Consider the following 21,585-nt stretch of genomic DNA (forward strand, 5'->3'; position numbering starts at 1 on the left):
GCAGGAAAAACAAGTTTTGAGAGGAACTTCTTCTCCTTTTGGGACTTATGTGTGTGGGGGAAATTTGGTAAAGGTAAATAAAAGGGCAGCAGTTGTTGTTGGAGCTGTCACACCATCTCTCGTCCTGTTTTTAATTTTCTTTTTTAAATTAGTTATCAAGTTAGGCGAACTCAGGGTGCTCGGTTACATTGGTGGCAGCGGTTCACTTCAACAAGCCGCTGTGAGGACTTTTCTGTGGACGTGTGGAGCCGTTAGCCGTGCTGTTGTTTTTAGCTTAGCCGCTTCAGTATAGCTAGCTGGCTAACCGCAACATGGCGCTTCAGGACTGTGGACGATAATGTTATGAAGATGTGGTGCGGAGAGGAGGACCCTTTTAAACCGGCGCGGGGATGTTTGACAGACTCGCCCGGCAGAGTCTCTAAGGTTGAGCTGATAGGTGAGACATCTGGAGGCGGCGGAGACTGCAGCTCCGAGCCGGTGACGATTCTTCATACTTACTTCGGTAAGTCAAGACGCTTAATATACAACAGTCTGCTTCAGTTAACAGACTCTCATTTAATCGGATACACAACTAAGTAGCTTACCTGAGTATAATACGTAGACCCAGCAAACACAAAGTGAGTGAGCTAGTTTTCAGGTAAAGGTGTGTGTGTTGTTAGGCAACAACTGTCACTGTCAGCGGTTGCGGAACTATTTGTGTCAGCGGGGCCAACAAAGTCTTAGAGACTGCGGCCTCATAACCTACAAAGAGAACATGATTCATGTTTCAAAGTGACACCTTTAAAACTGAGGAAGCGTTAGACACTTTTAACCCCTGAAATAAACCATTAGTAACTAAAATGCAATTTGGCAACATTAATTTTTGCCTATGAAAAACACTGGGGACACTACTGACAGGTTTTATGCTTATTATTAATTAATTAATTAATTAATTAATTATTATTATTATTATTATTATTATTACAGAAAATTACATAGGCTGTTGGTCGACATTTTATATAATTTGATGCCATTATTATTTTTTTTTAAAAATATTTTTTGAAAATATATCTTCAATAAGTTAAATTGGAATTAAATAATTATTGTAAATTTTACTATTTTTAAACCAACACCAATTGCTTTCTCGCCAGAATTTCATTCCTGGTATTATAGAGGGGACTTTGAAACACACTGTGGATTTTCATGGTCGGAAATAGATTTTACGTGCAATTTAGCTGATGTACAGGAGTCAAAAAAACAAAAAATAATAATCATGACAATAGAATGGGCTATTATTATTTATATTTTGCTGTCGAAATAATATTTTTTAGACTTTCCATATCCCAAAAGAACTCGCATTTCTAACATTGTGGTTTCAGCCCCAATTAAACATTAAACCCTTTGGCGTACTTTTACTGAGACGCGTCATTTGACCGAACGGTACATTTCCGAGCAGCTCCTGAAGGCAGCAGCAGCTCGAGCTCCGGTCAAAATAAATCTCAAGAGACGAGACCGATTTATAATAGATCCATGGACGAGACCATGAGCGACACAAACAGGCCGGTCACACTGAAAATAATCCTCATAGGAAACTCTGGGTAAAGTTGAATAGCTTCTTCTTCTTCTTCTTCTTCTTTTTTTTTTTTTTAAAGCATTTCCTTTGTGGTTAAATTTGAGTTTAGTGCCCCGTGGATAGTTGTTTCACTTTCATTTACTGTAAATCCAAAAGGATACTCCCAAAAGTTTTTTGTTAACAGTGCAGTGAGATCAAACGTGACTTGCTAAATGTCTGTGAAAAGAGACAGGGATGTTTTAATGTGTTGTGCCTTTACTCAATGTTTACACAGGGTGGGAAAATCCTCCTTCATGAACAGATATGTGAATCACCGCTTCACCAACATGTACCGGGCCACCATAGGAACTGATTTCCTCTCTAAAACAGTCCACATAGATGGGGACACAGTCACCCTTCAGGTCAGTCCACCTGTCCAGCCACAGTGAAACATACATACACACAGGAGCACCAGCACATGTTGATGTTACATGCAGGTGTAACTGTTCCCTCAGATGTGGGACACAGCTGGCACAGAGAGGTTCCAGTCTCTGGGTACCCCTCTGTACAGAGGAGCCCACTGCTGCATGCTGGTGTTTGATGTCACATCCACAGTCAGTTTCTCTGCCCTGGAGGAGTGGAGGAAGGAGTTTCTGATCCAGGGCGAGCCTCAGGACCCATCCGACTTCCCCTTCATTGTACTGGGTAACAAGACTGACCTGAGCAACCGGGAAGTGAGTTTAAGTGCCCTCCTGTAGTAAAGTATCTAAGACGTGACCTTGTGAACCACTGATAGGGTTTAAAGGGACAGTTCAGGTAAAAATCAAAAACGTGCGTATTTTCTCTTGTGCTGTTTATCTGGATAGTTTTGGTGTGAGTTGCAGATTGTTGGAGATAACGTCTGTAGAGATGTCTGCCTTCTCTCCAATATAATGGAATGAGATGGCACTCTGCTCGTGGTGCTCAAAACGCCAAAAATACGTTTGAAAAAACTGAACTGCAACATCTCTTCCTGGAAATCATCACCCAGTTACTCAAGTTAATCCACAGACCCTGTTGTGAGGAGTTTCATGTAGGAACTATTTTCTTTCCACTGAACTACACCTACAGAAGAAGGTGTACATCTACTGTTTGCTCACCCTGCACCAATGAGCTAGCTCAGGTTACAGCTCAACCAAGGAGGACGCCATTTATGATAACGTCTTGCTCTGTCATGAGCCTCTCATCCGTGAGTAGATACACACTTCATGCTGAAACAATCTGGACTTATAAATAGCACTACAGGGAATGTTTTTTTTAATTCTTGGGTGAACTGTCCCTTTAAATGGTATATTTTCAAAAGTATATTTGAGTAATTTTCCCTGTGAGTTTTACTCAATTACTTGAGTACAATTTTGAGGTACTCTTACCTGTCTTGAGTTTTTTTATTTTATTTTATGCCACTTTATGTTTCGTACTTTTTAATCCACTACATGTATTTGATAACTTTTAATATCAACCTTTACCACCTTTAAACTTTAATCTAGTATTATGGTATAAATTATTAGGAAATTGGCCATTCTGCATCAGGAATACTTTCATTTTTAGTACTGTGAGAAAAGTTCTGAATGCAGGACCTTTACTCATGACAGTATTTCTATACAGCGCTGTTGCTACTTTTTACTTTGGTAAAAAAAATCAGTACTTTAATGCTGATCTTTGCACTCAAGTGTTTTGCACTTAAATAATTTACATAATAATTGGCAGATTACCAATAATTATGAAAAAAATAATTGTTGCAGCCCAGGTCACAGCCAATGTGGTATCCAGGTAATAACCATCTTTAAACAATTTACTCAACTAACTGATCTACACTTCAGGGCTGCTCATTCAAAGATGCCTTTGACTCTCCATTACAGATTAAGTGCAAAGAAACTATGAGCTGTTCTGTGACAGGACAGTATTTAGTGTTTAAAAAATGTGCACGGTGGAAGCACTTTGCAATGCTGGAGCTTTCCACCAAACTTTTGTGCAGCACATAATGTTGTAACATTTTTAAATGTTATTCCTATGGCCTTAGACAGTCCAAAAATATCAGTTAAGATGAACAACTCTCTCCCAAATCCAAAAACTAGACTGCTAAAACTCTCATTTGTGATGCCATAGGGTTTAAAGTCTAGAGTTGGAAATTAAGAAATCTGAATATCAGGCTCTTATTCATTGTCTGGAGCTGCTGCAGACTTTATACTTTATACATCACAAGTTTGAAACTCAGTTATCTGGTTCCTGGCTTTGAGAGGGGGCATCTTGTTTTCACAAATATTGATTGAACTTTCCTAGGCCATGGAAATAACATTATAATTCTTAATTTAGATGTTGTTCCCCTTAAAGTTTTTTGTTGCATTTTATGTGCCCCATGCTGTCATGTCAGTACCGTTTGACATTTGTACTGTACTTTCCCTGCAGGTGTCTCGCAGGAAGGCCCTGCAGTGGTGTGAGGAAATCCAAGCTGAATACTTTGAAGGGAGCGCGAAGGAGGATCTGGATGTGGAAAAGCCGTTCCTGAGAGCGGCTAGGAGCGGCTTACAGCAGGTAATTAAGCCTCTTTTTAATCTGTCTCGAAAAGAAGAAAGACACAAAAAAAATCTCTCTATGTTTAACATGTTTATTTTTTGATGATAAAAGATACATTACTCCCTACAGTACAAAAAACACACATTGGAAAATACAGGACATTTCCAGATAACCTGCAAACAGCCGAGAGAAACTCGCAACACCTGTGAGTGCTGAGAGCAGCACTCGTCCCAGTGTGGGAGGGAAAGTTCAGAGAGACCTCGACACTGCTGATGATGACCTATCTAACGAGGGTGCAAAAATAGTGACCCAGCAAAGGTACTGTGGAAGGAAAGGACACAATTGTATACCACATGGAGAGAGGAACAAACTCATTAAATGTTTTTTTCTTTTTTTTGAGAACCTTCAGCTTATGGTCTAACTTAAGGCATCACTACTAAAATACACTGCTTTTGCATGCATGTCTAGTTTTGTTCAACAGACACACTGACACACACAAAAATTATGAATGCATATGAAGAGAAAGTTCATTTCTAGAAAGAAATCGGGAGAAACCACAAACGGAACCAAGGCGCCAGCCGGAGAAAAAGGCGGCGAGCGAACACCTTGGCTCTGATCTTTCTGGCCGTTACCATCACAACTGAATCCGCCCTTACAAAGTAGATATACACTCATGTCCGGTCAGAAACCTCCTCCCTGTACAAATCCTTGTTATTGTAATGAACCTAGCAGTGATTCAGACTCCTACAGTGAATCAGCTTGACAGAAGCAAATTAGAACAATCAGGGAGACTATATATATTTATATATATATATTTGTTTCTTTTATAAGTAAAGACACAAAAGGCAATCAAGAGATGACCAACATGTAAAAACAGTTTGTTACAGGTAATTATATAAAAGGCCAAGATGTTTTTTTTTTGTTTGTTTTATTCTTGCTCTATGAACGAACTAATTTACAAGTGAGTACACTCCGGCTATGTAAGCTTTCTTCCCAAGACATCCCCATTCAAAGACATACGGGTTTACACATCACAGTTAGCTTGCACACCATCTGTAGTCTGAAATACAGAGCCGTGGAAGGAAAAAAAAATTAAAATTTATTAAATGGATTCACATACATCAATAGGATAGGGAAAATATGTCTACTAATATAATTTGCCATTCTAAAAATTAAAGAAAGAGGTTAGACACCACATTCATGAGCATAAAAAGCGTAGGACAACTGATCAGGATAGTTGGGGGGAAAAGGTATGAAAAGATCTGATGTTGTTTCTCCTCATACCCCGTGAAATTCCATGTTTGGCAAACAAAGCAAAACAAGCATTGAGTAGTAAACAAAGTAAAAACTCTCCTCTCCCTGGGTCCACTTCAAAGTTCCCTTCAGTCCTATAACCTCTGTGGGTTCTACTTGGAACAAATACAAAAGTCTTTCTCTCGTTCATTACCACCTGTTAACAACAAGAACATACAACCAACTGAATGAAGATTTTTAAAAATATAGTGGCAACCTCAACACAGCCACCGGTCTTCCCACGAACACAAACTATGGGGATGAACAACAGTTAAAAAAAGTGATGTTTTTAAAAATGCACACAACATACACATACACACAGGAGAAAAAAAAGCTTAAAAAATACAAAAATAAACTACACAAAAGATCTTCTGCGTCATTGCTTGCTAATTTTTTGGGAAGATTTTGCAAGATTTTTTTTTGTGTGTGTGTGTGCTGCAAGTCTCAGTCCTAGCAAAGTCTGTCATTCATTCTCTACAAATCTCTTCGTCGTTCTTTTTTTTTTCTTTTTTTGTCCACTTTGAAGTGTCGGCCACCAGTCCTCATCTTGGGGTAAAAAGCACACAGTGATGACATTACCAGGAGACTGGAGTCCAGTACGATGACTACAGACTTGGTTCTTGATGAAGCAAATTTGAGCAAAAAGGAAAGGAAAAAAAAATTATGTCCTCTGTCGCTGAGGACAAGTGCTTTATTTGTATCCATACCGATGTTTCCTCATCTAAGCTAATGCCTCCACAGCCTTTTTCAACACTGTACATCATTTCATGTAGTCTCTCTCTACATCCCCCCAGGATTCACAAAACAAAGACAAAAAAAAAAATAAAAATAAAAATAACATAGCGCTCAGGCTGGCTCCCAGTTTGTGAAAGATGTAAATGCTTCTCTATACTGCTCAACTACTGAAACAAGCCAAAAATAGATGTTAAACGATGGAAGGGGATGTGACTGAAAAAGATAATGTGCTTCTAAGTTTGTGTTGCTCTAAAAATAGTACAACCAACAGAACGAGGAGGAGGGAGGGTTTTATCTACAGAAACATCTCTCAGATTGACTTTCATCTCGGCTTCATACGGTTGTTCTGCCTCCATTGCTGTCTTGATCTGAGACTTGAGGGTGGAGGATGAGATTAGGATGAGGATGAGGAGGTGGAGAGGGGTGAAGGTCAGTCTTCCTGATAAAAGGACAGCGAGTGGAAAAAGGACAAAAGACTGGGAGGGGTCTCTGGGCAACCTCACTGGTCCGTCCTTGCTTTCTTTGGACCAGTAGCCTTACTGCAAGAGCACACATAAAACCAGATTAAGTACTGCATGTTGTATTCATCAGTGCCATGTTAATGTCTGGAGCCTGTGTGCACAGTATGAAACCAGGAAACTGTACTTACGTATCGGGAGAGGTGCCTGGTCTTTTGGGGGCCGGTTTTGCAGAGGCAGCATCTTTGCCAGATTCTATGGAGCAGAAAATTTGTTACAACACATCTCTTTATCCATAATGAACGCCTCACTTGCTAATATTTGAGGATTAGGCCTTGTCCACATGCACATTTGAAAACATAGCTTATTCTTTGCCTTTCATCCACACGCAAACTGCTTTTTAAGTCACTGAAATGTGATCTTTTGTAAAACCCTGTCAGGGTGAAAATGTATGTTTTCTGAGACGTTTTGACAGGGAAACTGGAGTTTTTGGCTTGTAACGTCAGTGTCGGCACTTCTCTTTTGTGAAGCGTCACAAATAAGGCAACATATCATTCAATGATGGAAAGGCCCAGAATGGTGCTGACTCCAACCTTGCTATCAGGACTTTTTATATGTTGACACATATATATATTTATATATACAGTTCCTCTTCCACTATACTGAGGAACAGAGTCATCAAAATTTGCAATGGAGATCCTGGTAGCTTTCCAGGAAAAACATTAGGCTTCTGATTTGCCAACATCTTCACTTCCCTATGTGGCTTTAGGGGTTAAGGTTATATCACTGCCTGTTGGTTTGGTATGCTCTTGACAACACTTCAATTGTGTTCTTCCTTTTACAGTGTTTGTGGGGACGGGCCATATTTTTGAAAACAGAAAGAAAAACCTCTTTCAAAAACAGAGGTCTGTGTGGACTAGTCCTTAGCTTGTGAATCTGTGTGCTCACCTTGCAGCCATCGGACTTGGGTGGCTGGACCGTAGCCCTTCTCATTGCGGGCAGCGATACGGAAGATGATGGCTGGCTTGGTGGTGTAGTCGATGTGGGCGTTGGAGAGGCTGGATGACTGCACCAAGCAAGAGGGGTTGGGTCCACAATACACGCGCATGAAGGCTAGCTGTGCCGGGGTGGAGGCCTTGGCTTCAGCTGTCTGGTTGCTCTGGATGGCAAGGTACACGGAGTACTCGATGATTTTCCCCGACGTTACCGAGGGGGGCTCCCAGGTAAGGTGGGCACCATCTGGGCTCTGCAGAGGGGAGGGACAGTGAATGATTACTACTCAGTACCTAAAAGCATGGCTCATGAGAACAGCTGGCGTTATCATCATGTTTATTCACCTGTATATCAAATCCAAAAATAAGATGAAAAAAAGGGAAAAGACTGAACTGGTGTGTTTACCTTGCTGATTTTGATGGCGCAAGGCGCCCCTGGGAAGCCTGGAAGGCAGGTCTTGAAAGCAGATATCTCAGAGAAAGACCCACGACCACAAGCGTTGATTCCAGCAACACGGAACTTGTACGCTGTCCCAGGCTGCAGCTCCATTTTCTTCATCTGGCTGTAGTCTGGCATGATGCCAGAGTCATCCTACCAAACGAAACAGAGATTAGAGATGCACAAGGCACACTAACACAGCCATCTAAGCATGAAAGAAGCCCCCTGGGACACTTACATCTCCTTGAGAATCATCTCCTGGCACATAGAAGTGGGTGACAACCATATTTGTCACTTTAACAATTCCAACATCAAACCACTGGTTCTCTTTTTTTACAACAGGCTTCACGGGGGTTGGCTGAGGGGCTTGCTTCTGAAAGACAAAAATAACACACTGAAGTTTCTTCTCTCGTTGACCTTGCTGAAACAGCCACATGTTGTACAATAACTCACCTCTCCCTCAATACCATTGGCAACCTCTGCTAGAGCGGCCGCTGCTTGCAGCTTGGCTGGACTCGCTACCGATACGGAGGGTGCAAATGTGCTTGATGGAGCGAGTGCTGTGGAGTCAAATGAACAATACAGAGAGGTCAATCTACTGTCCAAAAAGACGTCCAAAATAACTATCGCATAAAAAAAAAAGTCTTACTCTCAGCAGTGGTACGTGGCAGCAGTGACGCAACAGCACTGGTGACTGCAGCAGCCATTTCATTGTGTCCGTTGCTCTCGACTGAGGGGTCGTTGAGGCTGTCAGCAGGGGCGAGGCCCTCAGTGGGCAAGTTTGTGTCGACACTGGCCTGCTGTGCAGCAGCCTGAGCCTCCTGCAGCTGCAGCTGCTGCTGCTGCTGGACCAGTGCAGCGAGCTCCTGCTGGGTCAGCATGATGGGGATGTTGGTAGGTTGCTGGCTCTCTCCAGTGGAATCGCCTTCATCTGTAAACAGAGAATATTTAGGAAATATTATACAAATTACAACCATGTGAAAGTGTTAATAATTGTGGAGGTAGCAAAGCTAGCTTCTGGGGAGGACCATCCCTGTTATTGACTATTTTAGAGTAGAAGAATAAATAAATCTTCCAATGCCTTTTCCCATTGAACTGCCAATGGACATTGATCTAAAATGCTTCTGCTGAGCATACAAGATGATGGTTGAACTCACTCATTACGGCTTGCTGGGCTGCCTGGAGCACAGCCTGGATAGCAAGGGCCTGGGCTTCTTCAGTGGCAGCTGCCTGAGCAGCAGCCTCTGCCGCTGCAGTCACAGCCAGCTCCTCGTCCGAGAGCCCTGTCACCATGAGTGTGGCGCCCTGACCCTCAGACATCAGCTCTGACGGCAGATTCAAGGCTGTAGCTGTGGCTGCTTCTCCCTGCAAGAACACATTGTATGTCATATACCCAATAAACAGAGGCTGACGGTTAACTAATAAAGACGAAAAGGCAGCAAAACATCTTTTCATTTGTAGTTATAGTTGTCTAATGTATGTAAACTTACAATCAAAGAAACATTGTTAGGTAACCTTCAAAATGAGCTAAATCTTAAACGTGCACATGCATGCATTTACACAGTTCATAGGGGTGCTCTGGTACTCTAGCAAATAGCTATACACCCTTATAAATGTATAATCTATAAGCTTGTTCTATATATTTATATTTTTAAAAAGAAAAAATGATGGGAAATAGTACATCATGATGAAATTTTTTAAGACTCTGTCCATACAAATGACAGACAACGACAAAGTGTAACCTCTGCAGTCAATATATCTTTGATTCAATGGGCTATAAGCAAACAATTGTTTTGTGTGACGTTACACAGTACTTGCCTCTGCTTGTGTCTCCATGGCAGTGGCTCCCTCCACTGCAGGTGCAGCTTCTGCTGATGCTGTCTCGTCAGTCTGCATGGGTTCCTCTGTGGAGCTGGCAGCAGTGCTCACACTCTCTGTGATTGATGAGATTGACTGGAGAGACACAAAGATGAGACATAACATATTGGTCACAATGGAGAATAATTAGGAAATGATGTGCCTCTCACATAATGCCGTCTGATTCAGACATATAACCTTAAAACAGGTATCTGCTGAGATTAACTGGACTCAGCAGTAGTTGTTTGATCATTTGTTAACCCTGCTGGTGAATTAGTGAATTTCTTACTGGTACAGAGGGTCCGGGGGCTGGTGTGGACTGAGTGACAGTTGTGATGGCCCTGCCCTGGGTAGTGGTAACCATGCCAGTTGCGGCAGTGGTGGAGGCCACTTCTGTGCTGCTGGTACCTTCTGCTCCCTCCTCTGTCTGCTGGGCTGCTGATAAATACAAAAACATAATTTAAGTTTGACTTTATTCCAGTAAATTCATTTTACATTCTGGATGCAGCTTAAGCATCTACCATATGGCAAATCAAAACATTTTTTTTTTTTGCTGTTTCTGTTTAAAGAGCAAGAACAAATTGTGAGATAAACACATAAATCACACTAAAGATGACTGGTTAATTTTGAAAGTAGCAAACAAAAGCTTTCAGCAGGATTGCTTTATTTCATTACCCTAGTGAGCTGATGCAATTACAGTCAATCTAGGTCTACCTGTGCCTTCTCCTGTCTCCATGCTGCAGGTGGCAGTGGTAGCTGTGTTGGTGGTCCCAGTTTCGTGTGTTTCACAGGGCGGGTTGGAGCAAACCCTTTGGACCTGACCTGACGCTGTGCTGGTCTGGTCACCTCCCATGCTGGAGGTGGCTGTGGACGGGGTGTTGGTGGTCCCTGTCTCGTGTGTTTCGCAGGGCGGGTTGGAGCACACCCTCTGCGCGGTGTTTGTCTGGCCTCCGTTCATGTTAGATGCTGACTGGGTGGCTGTATTGGTGGTGCCGGTCACGTGGGTCTCGCAGGGTGGATTGGAGCAAGTCTGCTGGACTCCTCCCATGTTAGCCGATGCTGTGGTAGCTGTGTTAGTTGTCCCAGTTTCATGGGTCTCGCATGGCGGGTTGGAGCACACTCGCGGCACAGACATGTTTGATGATGCAGTTGTGGCTGTGTTGGTGGTGCCTGTTTCATGGGTCTCGCAGGGCGGGTTAGAGCACACCTGTCCTGCTTTAATTGTAGCCGAGGAAGTGGTGGCTGTGTTGGTGGTTCCGGTCTCGTGGGTCTCGCAGGGCGGGTTAGAGCAGACCTTTTCTGCTCCCATGGAGGCAGAAGAGGTGGTGGCTGTGTTGGTGGTTCCTGTCTCGTGGGTTTCACAGGGCGGGTTGGAGCAGACCAGGGTGACTGTCCCAGAGCCTTCTCCAGCGGCTCCAGCCTCAGTGGAGCTGGGCTGCTCGGAGGTTGGCGAAGCCAGAATTGACACTGGGAGATCCTGCACTGGTTGAGCTTCTACACCACTGGGGGTTGTGATCAGAGTCACCTGGGTGGGCTGGTTCTGGGCAGAAGAAGAAGTAAAGCAACTTAAGTCATCGTTGAGTCATACAGCATGTTTCAAAAACAACTCCTTTTTACTCCCTTTTCCTAGCTCTCCACCCATTGTTTTTCTAACAGTAGCTCCGTCATTGCTCTGTAGTTAATAGGGCTAGGTACCATTTACATTTGAACCGAAACTTGTACCTGGATTTCTATACTGGTACCCATCTCTTTCTCTAATTACAAAAATAATTTTTGAACAAGCTACAGGGGTGATACACACAATCTCTCTCTGGTCTACTCTGCTCCTCTTATTACACATAAAGCCAAGACTCTGTCTGTCTGCATGCTTATGTGTGTCTGCTCCTCTTTCTTGCTCTTTGTTTAGACACAGCTGACAACGCTGTGGAATAGTACATAATTTAATAATCAATCACAAAAAGCACTAATACTAGGCTATTTTTTTTAAATAAAATGGAAAAGCAAAGAGACCAGGTGCCAAAACTAACAATGCTGCAGCAACAGTTTCAGCTCGTTGGGAAGGTGACAGAGCTCCACAGCTGGCTTCCTAGCTCTGGGGCACTTCCTGTCTGAATCCAGCATTCCCACCCAGATGCATTATCAGGTGCTGACATTTGGGACTAAATGATTAAACATGAATTGGTACTCAATACTACAGTTTGGCACACAACCCTTGTAGCTACAGAAATAACACCCACACCCTAACATTTACACCTCTTTCTTTTGCTTGTAACGTAGTGATGTAAAAGCTTAAGAGGCACACTTCTGCCGTGATGTTATGTCTCGATGACTAAAATGCTAAATATAACCTGAGGGACAACAATCGGCAGGGTCTTACCTGCACCGTCATGGTAGAGGAGGGCAATGCGGAGGCAGAAGTCAGGCTGGTCTGAGCAGCTGACACAGTTATGGCAGCCGGGCTGATGACCTGGCTGGACAGGGTAGCGATAGTTCCCAGTGTGGTGATGGGAGTGACCAGAGAGGCATTGGAACTGTCCACGTTGCTTCCTGCGAGGCTTGAGGAGACTGTGCCAGTGACTGTCCCAAGAGTGGTGACACCTGGAAGAGAGATAAAATGGCATTATAAGATTTTAAGAACCAGAGTACAAAATCTGTGATAACATATTAATGTAATCCATAAATAAATCATCAAAAAAAACAAATGACACAAATCATTATTCTTACCAGTAGTCCCCTTGACAACAAGAGTGGTGACAGTGGGCTTAACAGCAGATACTGTCACTGGTGTAACAAGTCGAACACCACCAACTGTGCTCATGGGCACAGTGCGCAAAATAGTGCCAGGCTGCCCAGGAGCACCCTTCAAAACCACCTAGAGACACACAGTTCAGGATAAATCTCCTTTGATGCAACATACATGGGCATCACAACAATGACATTTATAAAGACTACTGCACAAACAGAGTCAGTGTACCTGTGTCAGTCCCTGTTGGCCAGCAGCAGTGGCAAGTTTGGGCACCGCGGTGATGATTTTACCAGGAGTTCCAGTGGTCATCACCTTTGTGGTCAGGATTGTGATTGGTGTTTTCATGCCTGCACTGCTTGTTACACCTGTAAGGACAAAAGCAAAGTTGATTTCCATTCAATTATTTCAACTCAGACACATTATTTGAATACCAGGCCTTGGGTTAATTTACATCTGCCAATAATTCCAAACATTTGTTTTTATTGGCCTTTGCAGAAACACTATATTTTTTGAAGAACTTAAGACTACATCGTCACTACTTCTGTTGCGGCATGCCATAACTGCTCATCTTGAAATTGAACCAGGTGACAACAAACAAGGACAATCATGTGATCCAGATGTTCAAAATCCAAAACATACGTGAGCTTCACTTATTTTACAGTACTGCTCTCAGTCACAAATGTGCAGGCTGCCGTGGTATGTATTTGTGGAACAGTAAACATAAGTGAGTTTATACCTGTAGCTCCAGGCTGGGTCATGATGGCCGACATGGGGATGGTCTTAATGATGGTGGTGCCCTGCTTTGTGGTGGTGGGAGAGACGCCGCTGATGTTGAGGATTGTGGGCTTGTTTCCTGTGCCTCCTGCCTGGGAAGTGGTGATGATGGTTGTGGGTTTGCCATCTGCAGAGGTCACCAGCTTCAGGATGGTGCCAGCTGGGAGGGGACCCTTTGTCTGGGGAGAGAGAGTCACATGTTACACAAAGCATTTTGAGAAAGACATCTGGTGCCTGTCTCAGGAGTTTTAAGCTACCTCCTGTTTTTTTCCTGCACTCATGCAGATAGCTGACCTGTATGATCTGTGTGAGAGGGTTAGTGGAAGCCTGGCCTGTGACAGCTGATGTCTGCACTGGCTTGGTTTGTACCACAGACATCATCTTGCCAAGGTTGGAGATCTGCCGACATAGGAGAGAGACTCAAGTTCATGAGTCACCAGAAAACATCGGACAGCACAGGGAGTTCAGTGGGACGATGGACCACTGGTAGCTCTACAAATAATTCCTGCCCTAACTGACCAACAGTCATGCAGATCACTAACATCATGCTCCCTGTTTTCTTAGAATTCTCCAACAGTCACTGTAGGCCAACCTTTACTCCCTCCCCCACTCAGCTCAGTGCATGTTGTCACCAGTTTGTGTGACAAGACATAAATAAAAAACCAAAATGCACAATAAGTGTGGAAAAAGCAATTTACAGAACCAAGGATTTACAGCATGCCTGTGAACACACCATAGGGTGCCCCCAGAGTGGTGTTAAAGTATTAAATGCTACAGAGTCCTGTTGTCTTACCAGAGTGCCGCTGCTGCCCATGGTGAGTGGACTCTTGACCAAGGTGATGGTCTTGGTGACTCCTCCCACCACAGTGGTTACCACCTGGGCCTGCTGGGCCACTGTGACGGCACCGGACTTGTGCACAGTGATGATGGGTCTGGTGGTGGTGGGAGAGGATGCAGTTGCTGTGCCAACTTGGGCTGCAGCCGTTTTCAGCATCCGAGTGGCTGGGTTACTGACCTACAAGCACATGGTTATGTTAAGAATTACCCTGAGACCTGAGGCAAAATGCTGCAAAATGACAACGTTAAGTGAAATCTGTACCATGACAGGAGATGCCATTTTCACTGTGGTGGTGCCAGGAGAAACGGCAACTGTTTTGAGAATGGTGGCACCTGCAGGAACATTTAGGACAGTGCCTGCAGAAGAGGGCGGGATCTTCTGTGTCGCTGCAGCAGCTGCAGCTAGAGCTGCCATGCCACTCATCTGAGGGCTACTTCCAATAGGCTGAAAGAAGAAGAAAAAACAATTTGGATACAGTTACTGATCTGGCGACGACATATACTTCATGCAAAATCTTCAACATAATTGAACGCATTGCAAAATTATTCATACCGATCCTTGGGTGGTCTGGGCAGGCACTACCATTCGAACACCTGGCGGTAGAGATGTCACAGTGACGGGGGATTTCCCAGGCTGGCTGGGGCGGACTGTGACGACAGATGTGCCTGTGGCAGACTGTTGAGCTGCAACCTTCAAAACAGCTATAAAACAAGGGAACTGATGATTAGACTATGGCAGTGTTTTTATGGTCGCTTCCTGGTATGGTGACAAAAGCAATGGACATGGAAGAATTTGAAAACAATTGGTCATTAGTGTAATACCTGTCTGGGGTAAGCTCTGAGCAGAGGGTGCTGCAGCAGCCGGTGCAGGGCTCTTTGGAGAGTTCAGAGGCTGCACGGGGGTGGCACTCATGGCTGGCGAGGCTGCAGCTGGAGTCGCAGGGATGTCATATTTCTGCAGCTGCAGTAGGTAGGTATCAGCAGTTGAGACGGCGCCCCAGCTCACCTCAAGAGAGTTTGTGTTGGCACGGACTAACTGCACCCTGGCAGGGGCGTGTGGCCGCTCTGGGGAGATGGAGGACAAAAAAATTAACAACAATGACACTATTTCAAAAACTTAAGCCACTGAAATCACTTAAAATGACAAAACCATGTAAGCAAACTGACCTGTTTCCAAGTACCAGAGGTCTTTACAGCACACTTGGTTGTTCCAAGCTTTACGATAACCATCTCGGCCACTCCAAACATAGAGTCTAGAGTTGATGGCCACAGCACAGTGGCCAGCACGGGCTCTAGGGATGTTGTCCTCAAGAGTATCCATCAACACTGTTTCCCAGCACATGGAGTCTACAAACACGCACATGGTACAAAAATTCACATCTGCAAAACCTTTTTTACTCAAAGTGTAATTAATAGAGAGTCAGACAAACCTAGATTTAGGCAGGCAAGAGTGTTTGTGCACTTCCACTCCTTCTCGTGCGTGGCTACTTTGACATCGTCCATCACCAGTGGAACCCATCCTCCAAAAACGTACATCCTGCACGTTGAGAAAATGAAATCACTGAGATGCTGCCACCAAGCTCAGCTTTTTCTTCTGGGATATTAAACATGATTAAACACAACATTCAATATGTTATTGCTTCTGTGCAGCAGTTGACCCACTTGTTTGTGATGGTGGTGGCAGAGTGGAGACTTCTGGGGAGCGGTGCTGTCCCGCTTACTGATGGTTTGTTCCATGTCAGGGTATCTGGAGACAATGAGCAGAAGAGTAGGCTGTTATACAAAAGCCTCACACAGTGTGGGGCTCTTAGAGTGAGTATGTTCAATCCTCTTTGGTCTTATTGGGTGTAAATAGCAGCACTGTCTGAGTGGAACCAGCGAGGGCATTTTTAATTTTTGTGCTGTCATTTTTCTATTCACTATTAGACACTTACCAATATCAAGAGTCCACAGATCTCCTAGGCGACAACCGCTCATTCCTCCATAGATTATCAGGCGAGATTTCCTGCTTGTCTTTTCTGTGTATACCACAGCAGTGTGGCTTTCACGGGGAGGAGGCAGAACTCCATATGTGATGGGAATATCCCATCCAACCACACTGGAACCAGCACGGAGTTCAAGTGTGTACAGATCATTCAGGTATCTGAAAATGAAAAATAGACAGAAGTCACACTCATGTTGCTGGTTGAAGTAGACTCACAAGAGTCTCCCGCATTTAAGAGTCCTGCTGGAATAACATCTGTACCTGGGAATGTTGTTTTTGGGGTCCTCACTGTCATTGGCTAGTCCACCAAACAGGTAGCATTTGTTGCCAACCAGGGAAAAACTGTGGCCAAGACGAGGACAAGGAGGGGGGCCATTCTTCGGATTTTTTGCTTTCAACTTTTTCCATTCCCATCTGCTGGCCTGTGACATAATCCATGGTCAAAACAACATATTATTAATTGATAAGGTCATAGCAGAAGCTGTAACAAACACAAGTACACCTCATTCCCTATTCTGACAATCTAATAAGAATTTTGTGTGATAATGTTAACTGAAAGGACACTATTTAACCACTAACCCCATTTTAAATGTTGTATTAATTTATCCATTTTTATCTTATTTAATGTTTATCTTTGCACTTCCTACTAGCTGAAAATCCGTCTGAACTCTGGTTGACAAACTTGATTGAGTCATACCTACTTCATGTTTTAACCACAAACAGAGCATATTTATTACTTAAACTTTATTCATTATGCAGAGAACAAAGTTTTTGCAAGTGGGACAGTAAAGACAAGTTTGGTTTTTTTTGTATAGTGCACTTGTCAGATGCAGAATAACTTAATTTCCTCTTAAGACTGCCCCTTTCCTCCTAAAATGTGACTTCAACATAGTTTGTTGAGCAACTTGTTAGTTATTCACGATTTCACCAGTTGCTGGACCTCGGTGAACCCTCTGAATTCTCTATGAGGAGTTTTGTAAATCAATTCTGAATAATTCAAGAAAGAATCATAATGCAGCTAATAATCTATAATTTTTCTCACCCTTAACAGCTATTCATCACTGTTGGATGAGGTTGGACCAAAACTTTGCACTGCATTAGCTATTTAGTCCAATTCTTTGAAGTGCAGAGTCAACATAAACACATTGGATGGTGCCCCAGCAACCTTTGCAACATACTTCCCAGTCTGTATTTGATAAATCAGGATTCATGTTATCATTCAGCTACATTCACTAGCTTACCATCGCCGTCCGTAACTAAAGCGCATGGAGCACATTCACCTGCACAACTGTGATACTTACAAATAACAACACTCTGATTTGAACTTACAACATGAGCAGGACGGTTTACATTTAAAATGTTTATATTATAAACACATCCATCTCCAGCTTATACTTACAAGAGCTACAATATCAACTATTTTAAAATAGCATATCTGGTAATGTACGATTTGAGGGGGACTATATATACATTGACTGCATCAAACACTAGGAAACTCACATCATCTTAAAATCAAATTACACATAACAAATATCTTCCATAGACAGTTTACCTGTAGTTCATAGAGATCATTGCTGTATTTTCCATACTCCACCATCCCACCAAACACCAGCAGTCTTGTGCCATCACAGACAAAACCGTATGCAGCACAACCAGGGGGGATATCACCACGGACTGCTGGGATAAACCACTGGTTTGTTGCTGGAAATCAAAACACAATGATAACAATGAAGTTATCAGTTGCAACTTCACCATATCAAGTCATTCAAATTGTAATGTAAACCATAATCTGAATTTGAAGATGAGGACACATAAACCAAATTTGCTGAATTTGTCCGACCTTATTGGTTTAGGTGCAGGAAATTGGGGCACAGGATACACTTAAACCAACCAGCATCATCCATTTTATTTTAGCCCGCCTTTTTTAACATGCTTTAAACCCATTTCCCCAGCAGAGGGGGCCAAATGTAATCAGACACGGACTTGCTTGGCCTACTGAGGCCTATACGCTACTTGGTTCTGCACATCACGAATCAATCTTTAGAAATATGAAATAACTTTTTAAGTGCGAGGACTCAATGTGGAAATGCGTTTTACGTTATTTCACAATTGCAGATTTGTTAGCAAAACATTGTGCATACTGCAAAAAAAACCAAAACAAAACATGGACAATCAGTAAAGTTGTAGATGCAAAGTTAATCTTACCAGTGTTGTATACATGTAATTCATCCACAATCCCTTCGTTTCCACCACCAAAGACAACCATAAGCTCCTTTATAGCCACAGCTCTGTGACCATGTCTGGGCCGGGGAACGGGACCGGACCATCCGAGGACCCGTTTCCACCGCGGCTGCAGAACCGACGCCGTGGTCCCAGACACCGCGGAGCCAGGGGCAGACATGATTTCTGTGAGGAAAAATAATAAATCAACATATGCCTTTACTGCCGAAGCAATCGGGATAATTTTACATTAACGGCCATCATCAACAGCATCTAACCGCTGTGGCTAACTTCTACAACAGAGTGCGGTCCTAACGGCTAACAGTTAGCGGTTAGCTTTGGTTAATGAACACATTCAATCAAAAAAAGAACTGCAAATGCAGTCCATCTTTTGACTATCCGCTAGTTTAAAAGCATTTCCATAGATCTGATGTTGTTTGTGGCATCTCCCCTACGACTAAGTTTTTTTCTTAGCTGTTTCTAACCATTGAATTCAATCCATGGAAGCAGCCATCTTGTAACCAAACAAACCCCCGCTAACGCTGCTGCCAGTCTGAAAAATGGCGGAAGCGAATGAAAAAGAAAAATACACGATAGCTACCCAACTACAACAGCAAACGACCGCACTAAATCAAAAACAAATTCAACACACAGGCAGCCGGGCAACAGAGCAGAACACAGCATTCCTGCAACACAAACTTACTCCACAGTTATAAGTGTTAGCAAGAGTCGGCTATTTTCATGCTTCTCTGGGAGTCGCCATATTGTAGCTAACAAGCTTAGCATTTTTTGCAATTCCCTAACATAATTATGTTCACTACAAAGATATTAAAATCGCACTTAAACAACCGCAAAAGTGTGGACAGCACACACTCTAACGTCCATCAATTAACTTGTTGAAATGTACAAAAGAATAAAGTCAAATCGTTGCACTCTAATGAATTCAAACGCTAGCTATACTCCGTTAGCGCTAGCGGCTAACTGCTCAACCTAATTAGCCCATGCTAACAGCGTTAGCATCTGTCAAAGCGTCGCCAAATTTTACAATTAAATGCAATATAATTTCGCCTAATTTTGAAGTGCATTATTTACCTGATACAAATTTAGTTGCAACAACACTCTCAAAACGCAGCTAAGCCGAGTAAAACTGCACAAACAGACTGTTATTATCTTTCATGCCGTCTCTGGAAGCAGCCATCTTTTCGACGATCGGCCTACTTCTACAGCTCCCACAAGAAAAATGGCCGGGCGGTAAGCCACAACAAAACATAACAAACCGGTAAAAGGCGCAAATATTTCAGATTTTCACTTACTTATTTCGATGCAGTAGTTGCAAAAACACTGGTATGTGGTCTAATCTTGCGGCAATAATCCAAATTCATTCGATTTGTGAAGAAGTATTTCCTCTCATGCCTGCCTGGAAGCTGCCATCTTCTTGACAACCAGAGGCGGAGGAAAATGGAAGAGAGTTGGCGTCACCCAAAGTAAACATGGCGACAGAGACCCGCTCGATGACCATTTCACACAGAAACGCCTTTAGTTTATGTTATTTGCCACTGTGGAGAGGCGAAGGCATGCCGGTGCTGCGAGGTGCTTTAAGGGACACTTGAAATCTGTAGAAAGTAGACATATCACGACTTTTAGCAAATTACAACAAGTTGCGTTATAACACTAGGCTTATTGTCCCTTACTAAAGATGGCGACATCCGTGCCGAAACCACTTTTTATTTTAATACAGTGGGGGATGCTGATTTTATTCCGCCCTAAACTTACTGAAATATGCATATGTATGTACATCAATAGTGTAAAAGCACGAATTTACAGATTTAAAGCTCTCATATACAACAGTTGACACGCCCACACCCTCCATCAGAGCGCCCTCCACTGTTTCAAAGCCTGCACTACTACCAACATCAATTAACTGTATTATGTTTAGCAACATTTTCCTTTTTTACTTTTAAAAAAAACAACAACTTTAAAATGTGGTAGCTTTCGACGATTTTCCATCTTGTCCACTTTTGTTTGCAGAAATAGGTCCATCTATGTTTCTTTACCATGCATTGATTAGATTAGGTTTTTACCAGTAAACTGAAATGTCGAACAAAATATTCCTGTCATTTTAACTGTCTCCTTGAATGCAGATGATTACCAGCTATAGTCAATTTAGAAACACTATTGTGTAATATGGATGTGGTTTTAGATTTTACATATTTACACACAGCGTTTTGAGTCACAATTTTGGTGGGCATTATCATTTTTGCATTTAATTTTAAATGAAAAAAGAAAAGAAAATGATGACGTGATTTTTTTGCTGGGGTCTGTATCACACACGTATGTTCCCTTATGTCTGGGATGTGATTTGTAAGCCGGGGCATCCCTGTATAACCACAATGCTTCATTTGTAATAGCAGCCTATGTAATGACACATTTTACCTAATTAAAAAAAAAAATGCAGCTCCTACTATTTAGGTATTAAACTTGGATATATTGCGATTTCAATAATATTTTGATTAATTGTACAGCCCGATTCAATTCCAGTGGCTTTTTTTTTATCACACCTTTGACAAAACCTGAACTGAAATGTAGTCCACATAACTTACTGTAAAGTAAAGTAAAAAAGTAAAAATCATAAAACAAAAACAAACAGAAGAAAATGTCCCGAAGAAAGAAGTAAACATATTTCTTTCTGTGATACCATTTCAAATATATAATTATAGAAAAAATAGTTTTGTGGACATTTTTCCCTAGTTTTTTGTTTGTGTGATTAACTAAAATTCTCCCCAGCTAATTTTATGGGTCATTTTCTTGTCACTGTTTACTCATTTTTTTGCGCAACATTATTACAACAGTATTGCAGAAGCTTGTGTAAAGTGAAACGTATCTGTAAACTGGTAAAGTCAGTGTCATTTTGCATGCTGTTGTCAGGGTCAAAAGACGTTGCACATCAACTTTGACTCATTGTGTCAAAAAAAGAATGAACACCAGGCATGAGAGTAATGTGAAATGGAGTCTGGGCTTTTTCAAGGTGCATTTACAATTTCTTTTTATTTATTGTATGTCTTTACAACAATTCATTGAAAGAACAAAACAGACCTGCCCAATCACATGATCCAAGTCTTCATCAAAATAAGCCTTTTTCAGCATGTCGGTTGTTGGCAGGGAGGTG

At 42.5% G+C, this 21,585-nt stretch overlaps 2 protein-coding genes across 3 annotated transcripts; one reads left to right on the forward strand and one right to left on the reverse strand.

Moving 5' to 3' along the window:
• Positions 1-1,463: 1,463 nt before the first annotated feature.
• On the forward strand, positions 1,464-5,839 carry si:dkey-13a21.4 (uncharacterized protein LOC494576 homolog). The gene is made up of 5 exons (XM_042503468.1): positions 1,464-1,577; positions 1,827-1,953; positions 2,047-2,265; positions 3,977-4,102; positions 4,214-5,839. Exons 1-5 carry the CDS (start codon positions 1,510-1,512, stop codon positions 4,298-4,300), a joined length of 627 nt encoding a protein of 208 aa, XP_042359402.1. The 5' UTR covers positions 1,464-1,509; the 3' UTR covers positions 4,301-5,839.
• hcfc1a (host cell factor C1a) lies at positions 5,163-19,875 on the reverse strand. 2 transcript variants are annotated; one of them, XM_042503456.1, is made up of 28 exons: positions 19,733-19,875; positions 18,405-18,605; positions 17,752-17,900; positions 16,461-16,621; positions 16,150-16,358; positions 15,878-15,962; positions 15,646-15,752; positions 15,383-15,562; positions 15,038-15,280; positions 14,769-14,917; positions 14,478-14,660; positions 14,172-14,393; positions 13,673-13,777; positions 13,341-13,557; positions 12,833-12,969; positions 12,583-12,730; positions 12,236-12,456; positions 10,573-11,398; positions 10,148-10,293; positions 9,820-9,954; positions 9,159-9,366; positions 8,651-8,932; positions 8,455-8,561; positions 8,240-8,374; positions 7,969-8,154; positions 7,519-7,816; positions 6,762-6,825; positions 5,163-6,651 (listed from the first exon to the last, which is right to left on the reverse strand). In XM_042503456.1, exons 2-28 carry the CDS (start codon positions 18,598-18,600, stop codon positions 6,612-6,614), a joined length of 5,139 nt encoding a protein of 1,712 aa, XP_042359390.1. In that variant the 5' UTR covers positions 18,601-18,605; positions 19,733-19,875; the 3' UTR covers positions 5,163-6,611. The 2 variants fall into 2 exon arrangements, with proteins under 2 accessions (XP_042359390.1, XP_042359381.1); XM_042503447.1 differs by having other exon boundaries at positions 10,148-10,296.
• Positions 19,876-21,585: the final 1,710 nt, after the last annotated feature.

The sequence above is a fragment of the Plectropomus leopardus genome, chromosome 2, assembly GCF_008729295.1.
Source record: "Plectropomus leopardus isolate mb chromosome 2, YSFRI_Pleo_2.0, whole genome shotgun sequence".
Lineage (NCBI taxonomy): Eukaryota > Metazoa > Chordata > Actinopteri > Perciformes > Serranidae > Plectropomus > Plectropomus leopardus.

What these genes read in the sequence shown, in the direction of transcription:
- hcfc1a (XM_042503447.1), bottom strand. Translation starts at nt 18,600, where the DNA reads ATGTCTGCCCCTGGCTCCGCGGTGTCTGGGACCACGGCGTCGGTTCTG. An exon ending in CTCTCACACAGATCATACAG is followed by an intron (nt 13,558 to 13,672) that starts GTCAGCTATCTG and finishes CTCTCTCCCCAG; the next exon opens with ACAAAGGGTCCCCTCCCAGC. An exon ending in CCAATGGTATTGAGGGAGAG is followed by an intron (nt 8,375 to 8,454) that starts GTGAGTTATTGT and finishes TTTGTCTTTCAG; the next exon opens with AAGCAAGCCCCTCAGCCAAC.
- si:dkey-13a21.4 (XM_042503468.1), top strand. Translation starts at nt 1,510, where the DNA reads ATGGACGAGACCATGAGCGACACAAACAGGCCGGTCACACTGAAAATA. An exon ending in GGGACACAGTCACCCTTCAG is followed by an intron (nt 1,954 to 2,046) that starts GTCAGTCCACCT and finishes CTGTTCCCTCAG; the next exon opens with ATGTGGGACACAGCTGGCAC. An exon ending in CTGACCTGAGCAACCGGGAA is followed by an intron (nt 2,266 to 3,976) that starts GTGAGTTTAAGT and finishes CTTTCCCTGCAG; the next exon opens with GTGTCTCGCAGGAAGGCCCT.